Source organism: Felis catus, chromosome F2 (genome assembly GCF_018350175.1).
Source record: "Felis catus isolate Fca126 chromosome F2, F.catus_Fca126_mat1.0, whole genome shotgun sequence".
In the NCBI taxonomy this organism is placed as follows: Eukaryota; Metazoa; Chordata; class Mammalia; order Carnivora; family Felidae; genus Felis; species Felis catus.
The window spans coordinates 43,275,371-43,301,904 of NC_058385.1; the positions used below are offsets into that span (position 1 = coordinate 43,275,371).

At 38.7% G+C, this 26,534-nt stretch overlaps 1 protein-coding gene across 8 annotated transcripts in view; it reads left to right on the top strand.

Moving 5' to 3' along the window:
* The first annotated feature begins 723 nt into the window (after positions 1-723).
* Positions 724-26,534, top strand: part of CPQ (carboxypeptidase Q) — a 429,842-nt gene continuing 404,031 nt past the window's right edge. For 5 of the 8 annotated variants that reach the window (XM_019822922.3, XM_019822925.3, XM_019822926.3 and 2 more), the window contains exons 1-2: positions 727-748; positions 18,129-18,595. In XM_019822922.3, the coding sequence (XP_019678481.1) occupies positions 18,163-18,595 (433 nt within the window). In that variant the 5' untranslated portion in view covers positions 727-748; positions 18,129-18,162. Of the gene's footprint in view, positions 749-18,128; positions 18,596-26,534 lie in introns of all 8 variants that reach the window. The other 3 variants (XM_045050098.1, XM_019822921.3, XM_004000001.5) reach the window with 3 other exon arrangements.

Sequence of the window (26,534 nt, forward strand, 5' to 3'; positions counted from 1 at the left end):
TAAAGATGCTAAAAAATTTATTGAAAGCAGTTGGACTAATGGTGTGAAGAATCAGAGAATAAGGTGAAAAAATACAGGAGGGTTAGCCATCAGCTGTCAGGCCTATTTGAATGTCCGCTATCTCAGCAGCATTGGCGGGATTGTTTTTCTTGTATTCTTTAGGAAATACCCAATCCAGGCAGTCAGTCGGAAGACTGAGAAGAGATCTCTCACAGTGTTGGTAGCCCTAAAATACAGCATGGAACCATACAAATGCCAAGACAAATTGAGAAAGGTTGAGCTTTTTCTATAGAATTAAGTACCTTTGAATTACATGCATGTTCAGCGTGGTTCTAGTTGCTAGAGGCTACTTTTTTTTCCAAGTCCACGATTTGCTATCCCCATTGGGTATGGAATTCAGTAAAACTAGCTTTTGCACATGCCTTTATTAAAGTCTGTACCTAGATGTGTTTGGAACAAGGGTGAACAATAACTGGAAGCAGATTTACTGCAGTCTGGACTCAGTTGTTAGGCTGGCTTCTTTTTGCTGGTTTTCTGGGTTGATTAGACTTTGCTCACTGATGGGGCTTCAGGGGTCACAGCTGAGGCAGAGCCACCCTGCTCCGGACTTGGACTTAGTACAGACATTCCTGGTGGTCAAGTCATGTATTTTCTACTTTGGAAACAGGCATTGGAACAGGATTGCTGGAACAATTGCATGGGTTCTATGGTGCAGAAACCATAATGACTTCCAACAACATGGGCTAAGGTAATTTGGCTCTCTTTTTGTTCTCATCTCTAAAAGAAAGAACCCACCAAAGTTCAGAGCATCTTAAACATTTTGAAGTTGTGACATTGAGTGTGAATAATTGGTGTCTGTGGGACCCTGAGAGTGAAAGCAGGGCTTACCAGTGTTTCTCATTACTTGACAGAAAAGGACCTGGAAAAAAACCCAACATTCATTTTCAACCAGGGAATAGCGAGTACTACAGAGCTGTATAGTCACTTGCATTTAAACACCCTATTTTACAAGTCCATAACTTGTCCCATAACGGGAACCCTCTTGCACTGTTGGTGGGAATGCAAATTGGTGCAGCCGCTCTGGAAAGCAGTGTGGAGGTTCCTCAGAAAATTAAAAATAGACCTACCCTATGACCCAGCAATAGCACTGCTAGGAATTTATCCAAGGGATACAGGAGTACTGATGCATAGGGCCACTTGTACCCCAATGTTCATAGCAGCACTCTCAACAATAGCCAAATTATGGAAAGAGCCTAAATGTCCATCAGTTGATGAATGGATAAAGAAATTGTGGTTTATATACACAATGGAATATTACGTGGCAATGAGAAAAAATGAAATATGGCCTTTTGTAGCAACGTGGATGGAACTGGAGAGTGTGATGCTAAGTGAAATAAGCCATACAGAGAAAGACAGATACCATATGGTTTCACTCTTATGTGGACCCTGAGAAATTAACAGGAACCCATGGGGGAGGGGAAGGAAAAAAAAAAAAAAAACAGGTTAGAGTGGGAGAGAGCCAAAGCATAAGAGACTCTTAAAAACTGAGAACAAACTGAGGGTTGATGGGGGGTGGGAGGGAGGAGAGGGTGGGTGATGGGTAATGAGGAGGGCACCTTTTGGGATGAGCACTGGGTGTTGTATGGAAACTAATTTGTCAATAAATTTCATAAAAAAAAAAAAAAAAAGAATCATAAAAAAAAAAAATAAAAAAAAATAAATAAATAAAACAACACAAACAATTGTGGGAAAAAAAAAAAAAAAAAAAAAACAAGTCCATAACTATGTTCCACAAGGCAGCATTAGTACCACGGAGACCATGGAGGAAGAGTTTGAGAGGATGACATGTATAGTTTTCATAACTACTCTTTTTCATTTCACTAAGCGCTTGGTGAAATTAAAATTCCAGCAGTATTTTTCAGAGACGGCATGGGATGGTGGGTTCTCATCTCTGGCCCAGCGTTCCTCCAGCACACATAGACCAGGCATTGTACGTAGCACTGAGGCATACTGAAGGCGTAGCCTCTGCCTTCAGTGAGCCCTCAGTCTAGAGACAGAGACCCAGAAATTAACAGGAATTACAATGCAGAATGTTATGTACCGTGGAGAATACAGCAGTATGAAGGGTCCCCCAACCCAAACTTTGAGGGTCAGACAGGGCTTTTCAAAAGGTGAGTCAAGTGAAAAACAGGGTTCTACCTCTTACTACCCAATTGACCATGAACAAATCATGTTCTCTGAGCCTCTGCTTTGGTAGTAATAATATCCCTCAATGGTTGCTTATGAGGATTAAATCAGATGATATCTATCTATCTATCTATCTATCTGATAAGATATACATGTATATATGGAAGCACATAGCACAGTCTCTTGCTAGGGCAAAGGGAGATGTTGGTTTTCTTCCTTTCTCCTTCCCTCCTGCCTCTGTCAAGTGAGGAACGTGACTTCCGAGCAGGCTATGCAGAGGCAACTTCTGGAGGGTTTTCTGTCACTTGGTATTTATCTTCCTGCTTCCTAATCATTAGAATCTTTTCCCTCTCATGCCGGTCTGGGCTGTGCTCATGCACAGTACAAGGTGTTGCATGTCCTGCCTGTGACACTTCATGAGGAGAAGCAGCAAGCCTCCGAGCAAGTGCTGGAGGAGAGAGAAGATGGGGAACAAACGCAGCACCGTGGGGCTGTATGGGACAGAAGAACAGTGTGGTCTTTGAGTAAGGGAGGGGCAGGCAGCAGCCGCCATCTGAGAGATCGTCCTAGTCCTTTTGTGGAGAGAGAAGAGGAAAATCATCTTCTAGTAAGAAATCAAGGGTGCTCTGTATCTATGTGTCTTGCAAGTGGTACAACGTTCCTACTCTTGGCCACGTCTAGCTACTATAAAAGCAAATCGGGCAACGGCTTTTGGAGGACACTCTGACTGGTCAGCAGGGAACTCCCAATGCATGGAGACAGCGCAGAGAACTTCCCAACAATCTGGGCTTGTTGTGTTTCCCCCCACCTGCCCCGCGCTTCCTTTTGTTCTTTTTTCTGCGCGCTCTTTCCTTCTGAAGATGACTTTGCTTTTTCCAAGCCCAAATCACCTTCTCATGTTGCAAATCCACCTAACCTTCAGCCTTTTTTTTCTGCACAGCTGTCACAACAAACTTCCCCTCATCTGCTACTAAATGTATCAGACACTGTGGTGCAGGCTGTGAGTTGCCGACTCATTACCCGGGGGCTTTCCAATAGAATCTGATGTTATCCAAAACTTCTCATCTGTTTCAAAGGGTACAATTTCCTGCATTCTCTGGAGGGAAATCAAACGCACTACATTTAGGAAATAGGCCGATCCTTCACAGATTTAGTAGACCTCTAGGCAATTATGGGGTGATTATTCCAAACTGAGTGTTTCCTCACCTCATTTCCTATAACAATGACTTGGGTGACCTGACTATGGGCTTTTCATCTTTCGAGTGAGAGATTGGGAAGTAAGTCACAAAAACTGAGATAAGCTGTGGTTCCTTTGATTTCTCTCTGTCCTCCTCCTAAGCATCTTCTGCCTCTCCCCAGAGGGAACCAGTTCTCTTCCCCCTACTTCTTTTGCTGTCTCCGTCTGGGATCCAAGAATCTTTTTCTTTAAGTCTGTCTTCATAATCCTTTAAATCATACATTTTATCTCCTGATGAATGTGATTCTCTTTTTAAAAATTGCTTCTTGGATTTTAGAAATTGCCCATTAAGAAAAATCACTCTCAGCTGGTTCCTGTGCTTCTGTATAGCTCTTTTCAACTCACTCCTCACCTCTGGACTGGGGTGTATTTTCCCCCACGGCCTTTGTTCCACACTCCAAGCTCATCTCTCGCTAAGTGTCTCCCTAATTCCTTATGTTTTTTTCTTTAGGTTACCTTTTTAATTTCCTGCTGTCAAACATCTGCTGTATCACCTTGCTTTCCCCACTTCCTAGAAAACTTGTTTTATGAGTGCTCTTTTCCCCAGGATAATGTTGCTTGCTGTGTACTGATGCAGTGCTACAATGGTTTTATTTTGCATTGACTGATTAAGCACTTTGAATAATTGTTTCAGCTCCATTACTGTGAATCTATTTGGCTTAACTCTTTTCTTTTGCCACCTTTGATTAATGTCTGCCCATTGGGACAGAGAGGAATCAGTGCATTAATTTCCCCTCGACACCGTTGAGAAATGCTCTTTTTCCTGTGCAAGAGCCCAAAGCAGCAGATGCGCGCTGCCATGCAGGAGGAGGGAGCTTGTGCTGTTGTAAAGTGAGAATGTGTGTGCTCTCAGCCAGTGTTTGCTGATGGTACTATGTGGCAGCCATCTCATAGCAGAGAGCAAATGTTAGGATTTGGGGAAAGGCAGACCGATGTATCAGATTTTAAAACGGACTGGTGAATCTCTGTTAACAGTGGATAGCTGCATGGTATTTTCTTTTTAAGCTCGTGAAACTTAACAGCTGTTTAGCGAAGCAGTATTTTCATATATGTCCGTTTGACAGGTTTAATAGCAAGTTTTGCGGTAAGTGGCTTTCTGAACAGGCCTCCCTGGCTTGGGCTGTAACAAGAACTGCGTTTGCAGCAAGATTCATTGAGGGTCTTTCTGCTTTCGTGTTTATGGGATGGGGGAGTCTGGCTAAAGCGAGGGAAACTGAAAGGTATGTTCCAAAGGAAATTACTAATATCTCTACCGGAGTGTTCCTTGGAACTTGTTATTAACCAGTTCAGGGAAAGATACATGGGGGAAGCACGCTGTTTAGCAATAAAAACACATTAGTACAGTCAGCTTACTGTAACCCTATATTGGTGAATGGTAATTAAATCTATATATCTCTGGCTTTATAGTTTTCTGCAGCTGACTCTCTGGAAGATTTCTGCACTTTGTCTGATTCAAGGAAGGCCATATTCTCTCCCCTGCCTCTGGAAGAGGCTGCTGTGCCTTGTAATAGCTTTTTAATATCACCAGATCGAAGACAAATGCTTCGCTGGTTTTATTGGCAGAAATAAAACACTTCCTATTACTCTTATGTTGGGGGTCCAAGTCCTAGAAAACTAGAACTTTACGAGGCTACAATCCTATTTCCTTTCATCCCTTTTTTCAGTTCTTCTGGATCGTAGGGCCTCAGAATTGCTAATGTCTAGGGTTACCCACTTTGTATTTGGCTCCAAAGGGTATAAACTGCATTCGTCATGATTTATCTGTGTTTTTATTGATTACATGTGCTTGTTATGGCTGCTGACTGGGCATGCGCATTTGTGGCCGAGTCGCAGATCTGAGACCCCTGTTCTCAAAAGCATCTACCCTCACGGTCAGCCTGGCATCTTTAGCTAACAAAGGGACCAAGAGCAGTCTTATAGCCTCTTTGAATTTCAGTACAGATTTTGTAAGCCAAGGATACAAAGTTTGTCTGAGGGTTCATGGTTGATTTCATTTATTGGAATGTTAATCATATTGTTTTACTTAAGCAGCATATAAGGGAGCTTTACATTTATTTCTCTTAGTCCCATCACGATGTAGGTCAAAAGTCAGTTACATTCGGCTATATGAACAAAGATGCCTACAAAGAACAGTAGGAATTTAGGCTACATTGTTTTATACACTCAAGAAACTTGAAAGGAATAAAGAAATCTAGAAAAAGGATTAGTAGAGTGAGCCCGATTAATTTTTTTAGAAGGTAAACTCAAAAACTGCTCACTGATAAACAGTAAAATGTCAGGGACACAAAATGAGTCAGCCTGCTGGCTCATTGCTGATGGGATTAGGAGGGGTAAGAGAGAGAAGGTCGCTTGATATCTGTAGAGTCAGGGCATGAGTGATCCAGTGTGGCCAGTGGGAGGAGAAGGGTCTGCTGGTAGACCTTTCCCAGCAGGGTGTCACCCCCACAGCATCTCGGATTCCTTCCCAGAAGGGGACTGCCAGTCAGTGTACCACTTACCCTGCTCTCATCACCTCACTAACCAGCTATCTCTGTACTAACTTCCAGAACCAATGGGGAAGAAAGGAAATTTCATGTACTGACTTCTTTGCCTGGTTGCAGGATTTGCCTCTTTCTTCAGTCCTCCTCCCTTGTCTCTAGAATGCCCATGCCTTATTCAGGATGACATGTTCTATGACAGAGACATTGGAAATGAAGCCTCTTTAACCATGTCTCCTAGAAAAATAGTGATGAAGCTATTGGATACAGGGTGAATCCTAGTCTAAGTTGGTAGGAGAGGTGGGCCTGGGACACTCTGCTCCCTGTCTTAAAGTTGGACCAGTTCTGGTTCACTCCTGTATGGTTTTTCCCAGAAGTACAGATAAGTATTATGATTTAAAAAAAAAACAAAAAAGTTTAAAAAGGCGTCAGATAGGTAGCTTTTTTTTTAAGCTTCTTATTTTGAAATAATTATAGACTTACAGGATGTCACAAAAATAGTACAGAGAGACCCTGTTGTGTCCTTTACCCCGCTTTCTACAATGGTAACCTCTATGACTATAGTATATCAAAACCAGGAAATTGCCACTGGTAGAATCTATAAACTTCATTTGCATTTCACCAGTTTTTATTAGGGACTTTCAAAAGACTTCAAACTCTATGGAATTGTTTTTCTAGTGAGTAAAATTGAAGGTGCAGTGGGAGCAAAGGTTCTTCTCTGGTATCTTTCTTTCTTTCCATCTTGCCTTCCTGTCTCCCATCATGTGAAAAGTAGATACTAGAAATGTTGCATCAACAAATACAGTCTGAATGCTTACTCTAAAAAGCAATACGTTAGGTTCCAAGGAGGACACAAATGCTTATAAGGAAAAAATGGTCTTATATCTGGGAGTTATCTGCTTATACAGAAAGGTTCAGCTCAAGACAGTACATATGACTAAGCGCGTGAAATGTATTCGGCACTTTTCTTTGAATTATAAAGAGAGGAGAGCTATTCTTCAGCCTGGACACTCACTCCTCCCCAACCCATACACCTACTAGGTCTTAGACTTTCCCAAAACTAATTCAGGTATCACCTCCTATGTTTCCTACCTATGTTTATGGAGTACTTACTAAATGCTAGATCAATGTTAGATCTTAGAGGCTCAAAGATGTCTTCTATGCAGGCCCTGCCCACATTGAGTCCACAGTTTAGTGGGAGAGATACACATTTTGAATATAAATATTTTGAATGATAATCAGTGCAGCAAAAAGAATGCATCGGAGGACAGGAGGCTGGAGACAGGGAGATAAGTTAGGAGACTGCTATGGTGGTTCAGGTTAAGGTAATATGGCCAGAAGCTAAGCTGCTGAGGAAGACTTAAGGGGAAAGATGGGTTTGGGGGATTTTTAGTAGTTAAATTTGATAGCACTTAAGGATCAAGTGGCTGAAGGGTTTAAAAGAGGGTGAGATGGCCCAAATGGTGCAGACGATAGATGATATAAATGCCAGGCATCAAGAGTGGGCCTTCAGGGAGAGGAACTGACTTGGGGGAAAAGTCATGAGAAGGGTTTAGATATGTTGAGTTAGAGGTACCTATGGGCATCCAAACTAAGAGAACTTATTAACTTATAGGTGAGTTCTTGCCATGCATAGTATTGAAGCCTTGAAGTGAATGACCTTCCCAGTTAGAATGTGTAGTAGGAGAAAAAGGTCAAGGACAGAGCCCTAGGAAATAAGCTTTACAGGGGAGATGGAGAAAAGAGGCCCTACAAAAAAAAAAAAAGGTTGAGAAGGAGAGCAGAAATACTGGAAGAAGGGTGTTTGGAAAAGGAGAGGCTGCTCATAGTGTTAAATGTTTCAGATGTTACATATGATAGGAAATGAAATGTCTTCATTGGATTTAGGAGCAAGGGCATCCATAATGACCTTTAGAGTTCAATTTCAGTTGACTAGTAGAAGGAGACAGAATGGTAGATTCGGTAGTGGTTTTTGTATATGAACCAAGTAAGTGTTTGGTATAAGGTGATTTAGTCAAGTGCTAACATGGACTGTAAAGAAAAGTGTGACTCCTATTAAAAATTTAAGAAAATCCACAATAGAATGTTAGAGCTGAAATGCAACCCCTTATTTTACACATAGAGACTTACAATAAATTGTCCAAAGTCATGCATCTAGAGAGGGATAGCCAGGACCAAGTTCCAGGTCTCTTGATTCTCTTTATGAAAGGAACTTACGGATATGCTACAGTTTAAAGGAGCAAATTAATGTCTGATGCAAGAAAGGTAATCACGAAAGTGATGAATCAGAGGCGTATACTTCTGTTGTGAAATATAACTACTTGTTTGATGAATCTATTCATTTGTTCTATAAATATTTATTGACAGGTATTTTGCTATTTGCTTAGTATATGAAATAAATAAAACACATTCCTTGCAGAGAACATGCTTGGTGAATTTTATAAAAGTAAAATATTATCGCTATTAGGTGATGTATAGTCCAGCGGGGTGACAGACACAAAAGCACATAGCATACAGTGCATTGTTGAAAAGGCAGCAAATAATCCTGCCTGGGAGTTGGAGACCGAGGAGCCAGACCTTGCATTATGACTGCAACTTCTCCAAGTGGAGAAAGCGTGAAAGGGCATTTTAGCAGAGGAAACAGCATGAACAAAGTCAGAGAGGTATAAAGACTGCTCTGTGATTTCCAGGACTAGTACACAGCCTGTTGGGGCTTTGATATCGGGGCGAGGGAACAGCAGGGAGTGATCATGAAGACTGCCATACCCATAACACTGAACAATGAACAGTGGGGAAATAGGTGTTACAAGCCAAGGAGTCATTCGATTTGGGTTTAAAATAACTCTAGTGGCAACAAGGAACATAGGTTGGGAAGGGACCTGACTTTAAGGCAGGGATATGAGTGAGGAAGTGTTTCAAATGAAGGATAATGAGGTTCTGAGCTAGGTGATGATAAGTTGGAGAGGAGGGAAATTAGTCAAGAAAGAATTTGAAGGTGGAATTGCAGGCAGGACTTGCCAACTGTTCACCTGTTCTCCCTGAGAGAGAGGCAAGAATCCAATAGCACACTGCAGTTTCTAACTTACTGACTAGGGCAGGGAACAAAGGAAGATCAGTTTTGGAAGGGAAGATTCTGAGTGTGATGTTGGCTATTGAGAACCTAGATGCATACGAGAAGTCTAGGTAGACCATATGCCAGATCTTGGACCTTGCTTCTGGTATTAATATAAATAATATATTCAATTATGGATCCCCCAGAAACCCCTAAAGTAGTATAGCAGTTGGAAATGTATTCACAACTGCAGTGAACAGAGAATCCAACTCACAGCGGCTAAAACAAATGGAGTTTCTTTTTCTCACCTAACAAACAAGTTGGTGGTGCTGGTGTTGGCTCAGCTGCTCAGTGATGTCAGGACCAGTTCTCTTGGATTTGCCCTCATGGTTACAAAGTAGGAAATGCAGCCTTAGAATTGTGGCCACTTTCTTGTCAGCTGCTTCTGTTTGGGTCTCTGAGTAGAACTGGGTCACGGGGCCTCCTCTGGCTGGAAGGTAGGCTGGAAGAGTGAGGAATAGAATTGTCAAGTTCACTTAAATTACAAGTTCATCATCCTATTAGATGCAATGCCCCCTTTTCAAAAATAATGCTTTAGGGTACACGCTTTATTATTCTGAAGAAGCATCATAGATAATCTGCTTATGCATATTTTCAATTTAATCAGTATGCTATCCTAACTGTAATGTAAAGGAGAAATTAAAGGAAAGTAATTTATAATAAAGTACTTCAAAATACATACACAGGCATGACCCCACTAAATGACATAATGAAGTAGTCCAGTGCTTACATAGTGAATGTGACAGCAGCAGATGTAGATGGCCCAGGGGTGTGGTGGTGGTGATTCCAATACCCGAAGCAGTGTAGTCATTGGTGTTTTGCTGAAATGAACAGCCCACAGTAAAGTTCTGGACAAAAGACAGCATAGTCCTCCCTTGATATACATGGTAATTGCTTGTTGTTTTTTTAACTTTTTAAGTTTATTTCTTTATTTTGAGACAGAGAGAGAGAGAGAGAGAGAGAGCGAGCATGAGTGAGGTAGAGGCAGAGAGAGAGGGAGAGAGAATTCCAAGCTCCATGCTGACATAGTGCAGAGCTTGACGTGGCTCTTGAACTCACAAACTGTGAGATCATGACTTGAGCTGAAATCAAGAGTCAGATGCATAACCAAAGGAGCCACCCAGTTGCCCCTGATAATTACTTCTTGAAAAAGTTAACTTGCATTAAAGCTGTACAAAAACTATTTTTATATATACAATAAAGTTAGGTTTAAGGTTCAGATAATAGGTTTTTCATGTTAAAAAAATCTGTGTAGAATGTTGGAGAGCTCTTAGTATACATGATTGTACCCCACATCACAGTATGTCTACTATCCCTGGCCCCTGCCAAGTAATTACTAGTAGGATCCCTATACTCTCATGACAGCCAGAAATGCTCCTCCTCCCACACGTATTTAAAATGACTCCTAGGGGTAGTATCATCCATATTGAAAACAATTGCTTAGATTAATGGGGCTGGACTCTTTGCATTCTGAACAAAATTGATGTTAGGTTGGCAAGAAAAAAGGGGAATGGCTATTGAATAGGTAATTAATAGTGCCTGCTAATAGTAGGAACTTAGTTTTTGTGTCTTCTCCAAATTTTTGCACAATTGCTGACATGTTGTAGGTTCTCAGTAAGCTTTCTTGAATGGTTGAATGAACAATTGGAATATAAGCTATGGAAAAATGGAGGCCCAGCATTATTTGAATTGTGAATTAAATAAAGGAAAGGATGATCTTCCTTAAGATGGCTAACGGGCTAATCATCATAAATCTAGGCGTGTTAGTAGGAGGAAGTGAGCTTTGACGTGCAAATGTCTGTGCCAGGATTTAAAATTTCTGGTCTTTATGTCTGCTACATGCTTTAGAATGAAGACTAAGAGTTAAATTTGTATCAGTGAACCCTGTTCTTCAATGGAAAATTTAGGGGAAATATTTAAGTTTTCATGTAAGTAGTATATTCAGTCTTTAGAAGAAAAAGTGATACAGTTAAAAATCAGTGAGAGTCTCAGTCCCTAAATCTTACTCTTCTTTCATTGCACTTTCTTTTCATTGTGTTCCTTTCCGCTTCACTTAATCTATTCATTCTGCCATTTCTATCATAGCCTGAGACATTTTTAAACAATAATATTCTAGGAAAAATATTTAGAAATCGAAGCAAAGGATTTTGTTTTGTTTCCCCAAAATATAAACCTATTATTAGAGAGAAAATAATTCACAGTAGGAGTAAAGTTGGTTTTGCTTTAGTTTGCTTCCAGATTTAAGTAGAAAAGAATGAAAATGACATTATAAAGAATTTTATCTCTTTTTATGAAAAAGATAATCTGTAACTATGGATCATGAAGACAATATATGAAAAGCAAGTCATTTGCAAATAGTGCTCCCAATTTCCTTTGAATATATAACTTTCTGAATTCAAAGTCATGATACAGCATGGGTTTAAAAATAGTTGTTTAAGATTTTGAAGGGTATAATATTTAATATTTTTACAGTTTGAATTCAAGTAAAGGAACAATAACGTCAGCCTTTTGTATATAAAAATAAACAGTATTGTTAGAAAACATGCAGTTCAAGTTTAGACATTTCAAATGTCCTGTAATTGTTCAAGAGTGCAGGAGATTTTTTTTTTGTCAGATTACTGGTATTTAGGAATTTTATTTTTTTCTAAAACAATTTTTTTAACATTTATTTAGTTTTGAGAGACAGAGAGAGAGTGCGAGAGGAGGAAGGGCAGAGAGAGAGGGAGACACAGAATCTGAAGCAGGTTCCCGGCTCTGAGCTATCAGCACTGAGCCCCACATGGGGCTCAAAGCCACGAACCATGAGATCATGACCTTAGCCAAAGTTGGATACTTAACCCACTGAGCCACCCAGGCGCCCCTGGAATTTTAAACGGAAGAAAATCTTGAGTGTTTTTGTAAATAAATTGCTTGACTAATGCATCTCTTGTAAGCATGGGTTACTTTTCCCTCAGTGAAAATTCTAAGGAATAACCAGAAGATAATAGGTAGTGGCTTATTTGAGGATTTTGAGGAACCTCAAATGCTCTCCTTGCCCTGATGTGGAATCTGGGTGAATTCTCTGTGCTGAGGAGACAGGAGGTTGTGAGGATAAGAAAGAAACTTCCCTTCCTTTTTTTCTCCTTCCTCCTTCCCTCCCTTCCTCCCTCCCTTCCTTGCTTCTTTCCTTTTCCTGACTGCATGAGGAATGGGAAAAGTTCTTCATGTCCCCTGTTACAGTACCCTGGGGCATTTTGCTCCATGTGTGTTGGAGCTTCACCAGTAGACCTTCTCAGTCAGACCCTAAGGAATAATTCCTATCACTGCTGTATCTTCCACCATTTCCCCCCTTTTGTCCAAAGCCCTTTTCTATGTCTTTTCTTGGGTTGTTCTTCAGTGCCACTCCCAACTTCTTCACTGCGCATCAGTACCCTTTAAACCTCAGCTCAAGCATTGTCCTCTTAATCCCCTCCTCCCCTCTGTTCTCACAGCACCTTGTCACTACCCTAGTTACAGTAGTTTGTACATTTTGTCTTCCTCTTTATACTTGGAAGCTCCTTGAGGATGTGGATATTCTCACACATTTGCATCTCCAGTGCTTAGTAGGTGATCAATAAAGTTTTGTTAAATGAATGGAGAGATGAAGTTATGACCCCAAACAGAATACGGTTTGCAATTAATAAAGAGGCAATGTTTGAGATGAGTGGTACTACTTGTATTTGTTGATCACCATAGAATTATTTTCTGCCTTTGCAGACTATAAAAGAATACTACGGTAGCTTGCTTAATTTTATTTCACTGAAATGACTCTGTAGGGATATTTGTAGTTCTGAACTAGGGCAGACTAATAGCCTTTCAGATCAACAAGATACTCCTAGTGATACCACAGGGTTCACTTGGGTCAGTGACAAACCAACTCTTTGTGGTAGATTAAAATGACGTCCAGTGATGGTATTCACAATTTTATCAAATTCTCTCTTTTTTTGGAAGAAACTATTCATAAGTTTATCACTCATTGTGAAAAATTGTATATTTTGATTTTTCTCAAATTGCCTGTGAGCTACTCGGACCATCCCCTGGTACTAATATAAGATTTGCTGAGTAGGTCTATATTTATGTTATCAAAGTCCTTCTTGATTTCATACACCAAAATATTTCTACTTTTGGCCTATGTCTTTTCAGACTGAGGAGGGCTGATGAGAGAGAGAGAGAGGGAGAGAGAGAGAGAGAGAGCCCACAGGTGGGGGAGGAGCAGAGACAGAGGGAGACACAGAATCCGAAGCAGTCTCCAAGCTCCAAGCTGTCAGCACAGAGCCCGATGTGGGGCTCGAACTCACGAACCATGAGATCGTGTGTGACCTGAGCTGAAGTCGGAATCTTAACCAACTGAGCCACCCAGGCGCCCCTACATTGATCATTTTCATTTGAACTGACTCTAGGTCCGGAATAAATTTTTTGATGTGTGGTGATCACATATCAATTAATTTGTGAATTAGGAGAGCATTTCCTCAAGGTGTTCTTGATCATTGGCCTTTATATAGCCTCTGTGTTTCACTATTTTAATTTGTATTTTGAATCTCTATTTCTTGCTAGGAATGTACAAATTATGTATTGGATTCCATTATTTGTTTTTAAAGTTTTATTTATTAATTTGAGAGAGAGTGCTCAAGCAGGGGTGGGGCAGAGAGAGAGAGAGAGAGATTCTTGAGCAGGCTTTATGCTGACAGCTTAGGTTCCCCCAACAAAACAGAAAATTTGATAAAATCATGAATGTACAGTCACTGGAAGCCCCATCGCAGGGGTCAATCCTATGAGCCATGAGCTCATGACCTGATCTGAAATCAAAAGTCAGATGCTCAACTGACTGAGCCACCTAGGCACCCCTGCATGATTTGTTTTTAAATTACATATTATTTACAGTGTTTTTCTTGCGTGGAATGTGATATAGTGATATCTTTTTCTATTTTTGTTACCTCTCCAACTATATACTGTTAGTAATAATTATTATTTTCTACTATTTATTAACAAAAGCATATCTCAGTTGGGCTAATGTGCCTTCCTAAAAACAACAATAATAAAAGATTCTTGCAGTGCTCTGTTGGAGAGGTATATAATTATGTTCTTTAGCCAAGAATTACATCAGTAATTTTCAGATTATGTTCCAAGGAAAATCAGGTTTAGGATCAACTAGTATCTATTTAGTGTTTACTTATGTCAAGTGTTCTTAGGTGATTTCTCATGTAGTGTGTTGTTTTGTGCCATCAATCTTGTAAATTTTCTAAAGTACTAATATTACAGTCAAGGAACAAACTGATCCATTGAAAGTAACAAATAATCATCTTTTAAATTAAATTACTTTTAAAAATAAGCATTTATTACATTTGTAGGATTTAAAGACAAAGTATAGTTAAGATATTAAGAACAATACTCAAAGATACTAGTTTCTGTTTTAAAGTAATTACATCATTTTTTCATGTCAAAATTAATTTAAATGATCACATTAGAGAGCAGTTAAGTCTTATTATCAAAATGGCATGTTTTCTATTAATTCAATTGACGTTTATGCAAAAAATGTAAAAATAAAAGACTCAGGCACTTATTTTATGAACATATCTTCTGAACAGAATGTGACTGGGGGATGATGTCCCAGTGGTCCCTCCAGGAGGGTTCCCTTCTCTTCCTGTGGAGCCTTTCCTTGAGTCTCTCTTGAGTTGTCATGTCTTCTCCATGGCTTTTCATGATTTCTCTTGTTCTTTTCTATGTTCTAGTGCTATAGTGTTGAGACTATTTGAGTACATATGTTATATTAGAGTTATTTGCTTCTCAGACTGCACTTGAGTGTCCATTGAATTTCTATTATATGTAAATGCATACAGCTTCCTGTAAGAAAACAATTTTTAATCCTCTGGCAAGTCTGTACTAGTTGGTCAGTTACCTGGTTGATTGTACTTGTTGGTTTATCTGCTACCTGGGAATCACAGCACAGACCCTGTTTCTACAAAACAAGTGTATGGACTAGGGATTCCTAAGCTCTCCTGTATCTCCACAAAATTGCCATTATATGATTCTAATCCATTACTAGAATGTATGTATTATGAAATAGTTAATGTCTATGGGATGCTTAGAGAATTTTTAATGAGAAGTAGATACTTATGGTTAGTGTTAATTGATAAATATGTTATTAGCCTTTCCTTTTTTTTTGCACCAACAACACATTGAAAGAATGTACTTCAAGAATAAGTTGCAATCTGGTGAAATATTTTCATGGTTTAATAAAATTTAGCTTTTAAAAACAAGCATCAATAATAGTGACTATAGAAACCAAGAACCTATGCATATAAATAGTTCTAATAAAAAGGAAAGCAACAACAATGTATAGTTTTCATAATTTTTCAAAACATTTTAAATATGATCGCAAGTTTTTATTCCCTCAGCTTCTTTGTATAGGAGGAAAGACAAGACTCTAAGGCCTGGAGAGATTAAGGGTTCCTTCATTCCCTAAATGAAAATGTACTATACCCTATGCTTACATAGGGGTACAATGATTGAAGGTACAGTGATGAATAATTTACCCTACTTGACTTTGAAAGTAGGAGAGACAAATTTATAAACAAATATATTAGTTGGTAATATTGTTAATTAGGGAAGAAGCATGGACAATGGTGCAATTAACTCTGCAGTGGTGTTTGGTGAGACTCCGCACAAGAGGTGATTTTTAAAACATTTTCATTAAAGAATGAGTCTCTGGAGACCTTTACCAGGAACAGAGGAGTAGGGTGAGGAAAAGGGCCTTGGTGTCAAAGAGAAGGAAAATATGCAGAGATCTAGAGTAATGAAGGGGCCTGGGTGTTAGAAGAACAGTGTCAAGTTCAATGCAGCTAGAGCATTACTGTCCCATATAAATATAAGTATGTAAGTTAAACATTTCTAATTTCATATTAAAACATAAAAGAAACAGGTGAATAATATTTTATTTAACCTAATAATTATGTTGTTTTTCATACTTAAATATGAAGTATTTGGTTTTAAAGATTAAATCAGGTATATATTTTACCTTAAAAAAAATCTCAGTTTGGACTAGTCCCCCATTTCAAATGCTCAGTATATCTAGAAGCTTCCCTAAGATGTGTGTGTGTGTGTGTGTGTGTGTGTGTGTGTGTGCGCGCGTGTGTTTGATAGAGAGAGAGAGAAAGAAAGAGGAAAAAAGGAAGAAGGAAAGAGAGGAAGAGAGAATGAGAAAAAGAAGGAAGACATTTGTGTGCTCCAGAGGGGGAAGTAGAGAGATGAGTTTGAAGTGGTTGTTGGAGCCTTATTTTGAAAGGCCTTGTATGCTGGCTGAATTTGAAATTTACCCCTATAATATAGTAGTTCATGACTGCGATTCTCAAATGATCTCTGGTGAAAGACCAGTTTTTAAAATGTCAAATTTATTAGACTTTTGCAAAATACAATAGCAGTGAATTTGAAAAATGAAATAGAAGAGACACACAAAGAGAAGCACCACTTTTTAATCATAGGTTAGACAAAGGTACAATTACTCAGTCAATTGTATATAAAGATGTCTAAATCAGTTCTATCCAATAGAACCTTTTATGATGATGGAAATATTTTATCTGTGTTGCCCAATATGGTAGCTGCTAGCCACATGTGGCTATTGAGCATATGAAATGCAGCTAGTATGACTGAAAAGCTAAATATTTTATTTCATTTAAATCAGTTTAAATTGAAATAATCACATGAGGCTATTGGTTACTTTGTTGCACAGCATGGGATGTGTTTGCTCTTAACCTCTGTATTTATTGTAGATTAGTGAAAAACAGCTGTGGACTGGCATTGGCCCTCAAACCGTACTTTCAGGCATTTAGAACATGGACTCTAGAGTGAGAAAGCCTCTGTGTGTCCATGGCAAGTCACTTAATCTCTTACTACCCCAGGATCCTCTTTTATAAAATGAAAGTAATTTTAAGAAATTATCTCATAGAGGGGCACCTGGCTTGTTCTGTCAGAAGAGCGCGTGACTCTTGATCCTGGGGTCGTGAATTCAAGCCCCATGTTGTAGAGATCATTTAAGTAAATAAATATTTAAAAAAAGAAACAATCTCATAGAGTTGTTGTGAGGATTAAATGTGGAGCAGGTGGGGTTAGAGAAAGCACCAGGAAAAGATAATATCTGCAGCGGCCTTGATGGATGAGTTCAATAGGCAGATAGGAGAGAGCATATCAGGTACAGGGAACTCTAAAACCCTTTTGGATCATACTCTATTAAGAGGGAGAAGCAGCAGACAGTAGTTTCTGAGCCCTATGACTGCTACACACTGGTAACACTGTTTCTTCCTCTCTTTCCTAGTTGTTTTATTTTAACCTCTTAGCATATTTTAAAAAATGTTTATTTATTTATTTTGAGAGATCACATGAGCAGGTTGGGGAGGGGTGTGGGGAGGGGAGGAGCACAGAGAGAGGAGAGTGAGGATCCCAAGCAGATTTCACCGTGTCAGCACAGAGCCCAGAGCCCCTTGTAGAGATTGAACTCACAAACCCTGAGATCATGACCTGAGACAAAATCAAGAGTTAGACGCTGAATCAACTGAGCCACCCAGGCACCCCAACCTTTTAGCATATTTTAAACTGGATTACTAGGTAACATGTGATTCTGTTGTTTTAATAAATACTGCATATTAAGCCAATCATGGTCTCTGTACATTTTCATTCCTGTGACTTATGGTGCCTGCATTTGATGATGGAAGTTGGGCAGTGGTTGAGAAGAGAAGGGGACTCCTGTTTGAAAAGTAGTTCCTGGGGGACACCTGGTTAAGCTTCCCACTCTTGATTTTAGTTTAAGTCATAATCTTATGGTTCGGTTAGTGAGTTCGAGCCCCACTTCGGGCTCTGTGCTGACAGTGCAGAGCCTGCTTGGGATTCTCTCTCTCCTTCTCTCTCTGCCCCTTCCCAGCTCATGCTCTCTCCCTCTCTCTCTCCCTCTCTCTCTCAAAATAAATAAATAAAACTTAAAAAAATCTATTATAAAGAAAAGAAAAGCAATTCTTGGGTTATGGGCAGATAGCTGTGAGATTCTTTCCCCCTAAAACATGTTTTTTTTGTGTGTTTTTTTTTTTTGTTTTGTTTTTTACTTACATAGATTATTTTAGGAAGAAAACCAACTGGAAAAATCAATGAAGTTCCTTCTTCTCACATTTGTTGGTGTTGTTCATCTTTTATCCCTGAGCTCTGGGAAAACGATATATAAGAATGACATCTCTCAGAGGTCTTTTCAAGAAATTAAAGAAGAAATAGCCAGCTATGGAGATGTTGCTAAAGCAATCATCAACCTTGCTGTTTATGGTAAAGCCCAGAACAGATCCTATGAGCGACTGGCACTTCTGGTTGATACCGTTGGACCCAGACCAAGTGGCTCCAAGAGCTTAGAAAAAGCCATCCAAATCATGCACCAGAACCTGCAGGAAGAAGGGCTGGAGAATGTCCACTTGGAGCCGGTCAAAATACCCCACTGGGAGAGGGGGGAAGAATCTGCTGTGATGCTGGAGCCAAGGATTCACAAGATGGCTATTTTGGGTCTTGGAAGCAGCATTGGGACTCCCCCAGAAGGTATTCTTTGTCTTTTCAAGTCAATCTGCTGTGTACTTTATAAAACTAACGTCATGTGATTTAGTTGACTATAGTATGCATGATTCGTATTACAATTTAGATGATAAGAAGGAAGATAAAAATCATTTCTCATTCCACTGGCTTAATGAATTCTCTGCTCTTATATTTGTTGTTCTTCCTTCTTCCTTTCTTCCCTTTCTTCTATTTCTTTCTGAAAGAAAGCTGACTGTGTAGGGTTGTCTTTTAAATGAAGATCTACAACTATTGGTCCACGATATCTATCAGCCCTATCGCTTAACAACTTATAGCTAGTACAATATTAGTTTCATTCTCCAGAGCATGGAGATAAGTGTGCATAGGATAGAAAAACTATAATTTCCTCCAAGCAACCTCAATGTGCAGAAATTTTTAGAATTAACGAATTAGGGGGGCTTCTGGGTGGCTCAAGCAGTTAAGCATCTGACTTCAGCTCAGGTCATGATCTCACAGTTTGTGAGTTCAAGCCCCACATTGGGCTCTGCCCTGGTGATGTGGAACCTCCTTGGGGTTCTCTCTCTCACCCTCTCTCTGTGCCCCTTCCCCACTTACGTTCTCTCTCTCTTAAGATAAATAAACTTAAAAATGTTTTTAAAAATTAAAAAAAGTGGTGTGCCTGGGTGACTCAGTCTGTTGAGCATCTGACTTTGGCTCAGGTCATGATCTCATAGTTCGTGGGTTGGGGCCCTGTGTCGGGCTCTGTCCTGCCAGCTCAGAGCCTGGACCCTCGTTCAGATTCTGTGTGTGTGTCTCTCTCTGCCCCTCCCCTGCTCATGTTCTGTTTCTCAAAGATAAAACGTTTAAAAAAAAAGTTTAAAAATTAAAAAATAAAAAAAAAGAATTAATGAGATAGGGAACAGATTTTTACATATGGAATTGATTGGAGTTATTTATTTTTACAGAACCTGAGGACTCTAATGGAAGGAATTATCCAGGGGAAGTTCTGCCTTTACTTATCAGCACCCTAGCTCAGCTCCAACAGACAGTATAAGTGACTAGATCAGGGATATATAACCAGTCACCAGTGAGCTGTCAGTCAGTCTTAGACCAATCGTGGACTGTTTTCCTGTGGACTGCTCATGGACTATTCATATATTCTTGGACTATTTAACTATGACAGAGGAACTATTTTATAGAAACTAGTTAACATTCTCTAAAAAGTTTATAGAAAGTTTTGACTTTCTCTAATGCCAAAAGAAAGATCCAGTATAGAAGTAGATGGTCAGGTTAAAAAACAAACAAACAAACAAACAAACATCTTTTCTGAGGTATAATTCACATACATAATATTCACCCATTTAAAATCTACAATTCAGTGGTTTTTAGTATATTCACAGAATTGTGCAACTACTGCGTGGTCTAATTGTAGGACATTTTCATCACCCTGAAAAGAAACTCCATACTCATTAGCAGTTTCTTTGCCTTCCTCCCTTACCTCCCTCCTAAGCCCAAGGCAATCACTAATTTTCTATCTTTATGGATTTGCTTATTCTGAATATTTCACATGAACATAATAATTCACCATGTAGTCTTTTCTGCTGTTTTTTTTTCATGTAGCATGTGTTCCAAGTTCATACATTTAGCATGAATCAGTACTTAATTCATTTTTTGTTGTTGAATAACATTCCATTTTTGAATATATCACATTTTATCTATTCATTCATCAGTTGGTGGATATTTGTTTTTCTTATCTTTTGGCAATTATGAATAATTCTGCTAAAAGCCTTCGTGTATAAGTTTTTGTATGGACATATGTTTCATTTCTCTTGGATATATGCCAAAGAGTGGAATTGCTGGGTCATATAGTAACTCTGTGCTTAACGTTTTGAGGAACTGCCATACTCTTTTCCCAAGTGACTGTACCATTTTACATTTCCATTAATGTATTCTAATTTTCACACATACTTCTCAACACTTGTTATTATCTGTCTTTTTGGTTATGACTATCCTGGTGGGTATAAAAAGATATCTCATTGGGGTTATGATTTCCATTTCCCTAATGATTAATGATGTTGAGCATCTTTCCATGTTCTTATTGGCTAGTTGTGTATCTTTGGAGAAATGTGTATTCAAATCCTTTGCCCAATTTTTAATTATGCTATTTGAATTTTTATTATTGAGTTGTAAAAGGTCTTCATATATTCTGGATACAAGTCCCTTATCAGATGTTTGATTTACTAACATCCTCTCCCATTTTATAGATTCTCTTTTCGCTTTTTTTTTTTTTAATGTTTATTTTTGAGATAGACAGAGGCAGAATGCAAGTGGGTTAGGGGCAGAGAGAGAGGGAGACAGAATCAGAAGCAGACTCCAGGCTCCAAGCTGTCAGCACAGAGCCCGATGTGGGGCTTGAACCCATGAGCTGTGAGATCATGACCTGAGCTGAAGTTGGACGCTCAACCAACTGAGCCACCCAGGTGCCCCGCTTTTCACTTTTTTGATGGTAATATTACTGCAGAAAAGTATTTAATTTTGATTTAGCACAACCTATCTAAATTTTTTGTTGTTGCTTGTGCTTTTGGTGTTATGTCTAAGAAAGCTTTGCCCCAACTAAGATCACAAAGATTTACTCCTAAATTTTCTTCTAAGAGTTATATAGTTTCAGCTATTACATTTAGGTCTGTGATAGATAATTTTTATCTATGGTGTCAGGTAGGAGTACAACTTCATTCTTTTGCATGTGGTCATTCAGTTGTCTCAGCATCATCTATTGAAAAGACTATTCTTTCTATTCTTTCCTTATTGAATTGTGTGTATTACATTAATTGATATTCAGATATTAAACCAGCTTTCCGTTCCTGGGATAAATCCCATTGGTTATGGCATATAATCTTTTTCATATGTTACTGAATTCAGTTTGCTAGTATTATGTCTGGTAGTTTTACATCTATATTCACAAGGGATATTGGTCTGCAGTTTTATTGTTATTATTATTTTTTGTGATATCTTAACCTGGTTTGGTATCAGGGTAATTCTAGACTCAAATAATTAATTAGAAAATACCACCTGGTCTTTTGTTCTTTGGAAGAGTTTGTGAAAGATTAACGTTAATTCTTTAAGTTTTTTGGTGGAATTCACAAGCCATCTGGTCCTGGGATTTTCTTTGTGGAATATTGTTAATTATTAACTTAATATCATTCCTTGTTATAGATATATTCATATTTTCTATTCTTGAGTCAGTTTTAGTAGTTTGTGTGTTTCTAGGAATTTGTTTATTTTATCTAAATGATGTAATTTGTTGGCATGCAGTTATTTATAGTATTTCCTTAAGTATTAGCATAAATATTTTTAATTTTGTGAGGATAAGGATCTAAATTGTTATTTGGTGTCACTTGTTTTCAGCCTGAATAACTCCCTTTAGTTTTTTAATTTTTTTCCCCCAAAGCAGGTCTGCTAGCAGAAAATTCTCTAACCCTTCATCTATTCTTATTTGTTTATTGAATCTTAATTTTTGAAACATAGTTCTTCTGGATATACGATTCTTGGTTAACAGTTTTTTACTTTCAGTACTTTGAATTTGTCATCCATTGTCCTTTGGTCTCTGCTGTTTCTGATGAGAAGTCAGTTGTTAATGTTATTGGGATTCCCTTATATGTAATTAACCATTTTGCTCTTACTGATTTTGTTTTCATTTGTTGTTTTCATCATTTTGATTCTGATGTATCTAGGTATGGATCTCTTTGCTTTTATCCTGCTTGGAAGTTGTTGAGCTTCATGAATGTGTCAGTTAGTGATTTTCTTCAATTTGAGAAGTTTTCAGCTATTATTTCTATGAATATTTTCTACCCCTTTTTTGGTCTTCTGGTCCTTCCACTGTCAGTAAGTGGTGGGACACTTAATGGTGTCCCACATTTCCTGAGGCTCTGCTCATTTTTCTTCCCCTTTTTCCCCCTCTCTTTTTAGGTTGTATAACCTATAACAATCTATCATCAAGTTCACTTATTCTTTCTTCTGCTAGTTTAAATATATTGTTGAGCCCCTTTACTGAATTTTTCTTTTCAGTTATCATAATTTTCAACTCTAGAATTTTTTCCTGTGATTTTTATCTCTTTATTGATATTCTTATTTGCTGAGACATTGTCATCATAACTTCCTTTAATTCTTTTAAGTATGGTTTCCTTGAGGTCCTTGAACATATTTATAAACTCAGCTGCTTTGACGTCTTTTTCTGGTATGTCCTACAACTGGGCCCCCTCAAAAGCAGTATCTATTGCCTACTTTTTATCCAGTGTATTGGCCACACTTTCCTATTTCTTTTAATGTCTCATCATTTTGTTGCTGTTGTTGTTAAAAACTGAACATTTGAAGTAATGTATTCTAGTAACTCTCAATACTGATTCTTCTCCTTTCTCCTCTCCTGCCCACTGGAGGTTGATGTTATTTTTCTTGTTTTTGCCATTTATTTGTTTAATGATTTGATTGTACTATGTGAAGTCTATTTCTCCCACAGTGTACAAATTCTGATGCCCTTGTGAAGAATGCTTTTATTTTCCCCTTTTTCACTTTTAGTCTGGCTCATTAGGAGTCAGCCCTTGATCCACATAAACTACTTACTAGTGAAATGTTGTGTGTAGATCTCATTAGTTAGTTATATTTTTACCCTTTATTGTTGGGTGTACACATGGCTTGGGGGCTGTTGTTAAAACTTAAGGAGTTTATGTTTTTGCCCTAAGTTCAGCCACAGCCTAGTAGCTTGGAAGTTCCCTCTACCATCAGTCTTGAGAGGGCAGCCTTGGGCATGCACATACTCTTCCAGCCTGCTAGGATGCATGTAATTTTATTAAGTCTTGCTTAATAATATTTTCCACTGTATCAGAATAGCTTGTTTTTCAGCATGTGTTTGGTCCGAGGGTGTGCTTAAGCCTCTTGTGCCAGTGAAGCTTCTGCCCTTTGTTGATGGATCTGTGTGCAGCTTGGGGAATGTTTTCAATCTGACCCATGTCCTGTTTTCATTGTTCCTGAGTAGGAACATGTGCATAGCTTTTCCAGTCACCAGGGTTTACTGTGTGTTCCCAGGAGGGCTTTTCTTGGTTGTTTCTTTTCCTGGTTCTGTTAAACTTCTGATTGCTCTGCCATTTTGCTTGGTACCAGCAGTATCATAAAGCTTCTAGCACTCCTTTCATTGTTTTCTACCAAACTCTCCATTGTTTTGAACAACACCCTTAGGCATGGAATTCTCTATGTTCTGCTTCAAATACAATCACTACCCTGGGTAAGAACTGCAAAGCTCTTCCTTTTCTTTGCTTGCCTCTTTTCTGAGAGAACCTCTGTGCTAAAGTAGCACAGGAGTTAGGCACAGTAATAATGGCCTACTTCTTCCAGACTGATATCCTTAGCAGGTGCTAGAAGGGGAGGGTGGTAGCTCCTGGTCTTCTCAGTTTGCCTCTCCCAGTGTGGGACCTCAGCCTATGAATAAGCTGAGACAGACAGTGATGATCAAGGTCCAAGTATTCTTGGTGGCTACGCTTAAGGTAGGATTTCTAACATGTGAGTTGGGGCTGGGTAGAGGAATAGGGCCTCAGCCCTTTTGGAGTGGAGTGCTCATAAGAGTTTTTGTAACATAATAGAGCTGGGGGTGGGAGAAGGAAGCAGGTCATGGCCCAAACTCTATAGACTCTCATGATTCTAACTCAGATTTAGTAGTTTTTTTTGAATGAATGTTTCTCCATTTGCTTTATGCCCTTAAGACAGTTTTGAGAGACTTTAAGTGATTTTTAAAAAAATAATTTTTCTTATTTAAGTTTTGTAGAGGACAGATCTGCCAAGTTTCTCATTCCACCTTTCTGGAAGTACCATTGGGATAGTCTGTTTTGATTTCTCTGAGACTGCATGAATAGGTGATTTCTGAGATATTAGGGAACCCTTAAACTTGGGTTCTGTAGTGTCAGCCAGGTGTTTTGTTCAGTTGCCTCTGTTATACACTAATCTGTATTAGGCACCAGACTTTACATATATATACATATGTATATGTACATGCATATATGTACATATATGTATGTATATATGCACACAAACACAACACGCATGTAGATCTATTTCTATCTATCTATCTATCTATCTATCTATCTATCTATCTAACTATATAAATAGTCTGTATAACTTTTTTTCCTTTTTAAGTTTTCCAAACTACGTTAAAAGACCTAGCTATTTTTTTCTTTTTTACAGATGAGAAAACCAGAGGTGAGGTAGTTAGCCCAAGGTTACACAACTAGTGAGAGGCCAACTGTCAAACTCCAAAGTCTGTGCTTTTAGTTACTAGACTATATCGCCTCATATACAAATACTTGTATGTTATCTTCATTTATAAGGTTTCCCTTTTTAGTCGTCTGACTGAAGCAGATCTGTCTCAAAAGTTGCTGATACCCGTACTGTGACAGAATATATTGGTGTCTGCACCTTCTTTTTGGACATGTTTCTCATTCCTGTTTCTTTCTTATCCTCATTTCTCATTCTGTAGCTGGGCCTGATCTTCCCTGGCTATCTGCCTGGTATTGAAAACTAAGCCAAGTTACTGATTGCTCCTGGGGCTTTCAAAACCCAGGGGAAGTGAGTTTTACTCACTAGAATCTATTGTGGTGTTCCAAGACTCACTTTCACCCCACTCCTTATTCCATGGGGCTCAAAGTAGATAAACAGTTGTCTGGCAACTGGGCTATTTTCAGCTCTGAGGACACTGGAGAGTTAGTCTGAACCAGGTAAGGAGAAATTCCCACAGGAGATAGAGTGAAGTCAGCATAAAGGGACCTCTGTATGCAGGTAGTGTGGTACAGAGCTCATCTCTTAGGAAACCCATGTTATGTCCTTGGTTCAGCCACCTACTAGTTGTGTGACCTTGGTCCAGTCTTTTGATCGTTTTGGATCTTAATTTTATCATCTGTAAAATGAGAGATGTCTGACATTTGAATCTGTAAGGTTTCTTCCAGATTGAAAAGATTGTGATTTTTATGAGAATCCACAAGGGATGAGTGAAGCTAGAGTTCACGAGAGCAGGGGTTCTCCCAGGCATATGCTCTGGAACAGATTTCTTACATAACCAGAGATGATTTTCTTTAACTGTCCAATCTTAGAGTTGAGTATGACAGTGTGTGTTAATGTATTTGTGTGTCAGGTTAAGGCTCTGTGAATTATCTGTGGATAGTTGGAAGGAGACAGATATGCAAGTAGGCCAAGTAAGACAAGATGCTGAGCGAAACTTAGAAGACAGGAGAAACTATAATTTCAAATCAATCCTGAGAGAACATAGCAGACATCAGATTTAAATGGACTGAGTGAAAGAATGAGAACCAGCAGCCAAATCCAAGAGAGGCTGATATACGGGCAAGAAAGCGGAACTTGGGCAGAATGTTGTTGCCCCTCCTCAGTACACATAATTCTGTGGGTCTCATTATATAGTCTCTGAACCCCAAATAGCAGATTATTTAGTACTTATTAGTTCTCAATGGAGACTGACATCTCTGTAGAGGTACTGGGCTTTCCCAGAATACTATATGTTGCAAATTGTGTTGGGAGCTCCTGAAAAACCAGACTGAATTTTATCCACCTCTCTATCCTCGGCACCTAGCACCATACTCAGCGCTTATTCGTTATTCTTTCAGTGTTTGAGGAACAGTGAATTATTTTAGGTAGATCTTTCCTTAGACTATTAGTGACTTTTAATAATAAAAAATAGTGCTTCCTTCTACCTACTGATGTTGTTGGCCCATCGTAATTTGCTTCGTAATTGTTTTCTGATTATAAAATCAATCTTGCTCATTACAGAAAACATGTACATAAATATAAAAATAATAAAAATCATCTGTGATCTTTTCTCTCAAAGCATTTCTAGTGTTTTTATTTTTCTCTCTAATTTTTCCATATGCATATATATTTTTGTTTTATAAATTTGAGATGAAACTATATATAT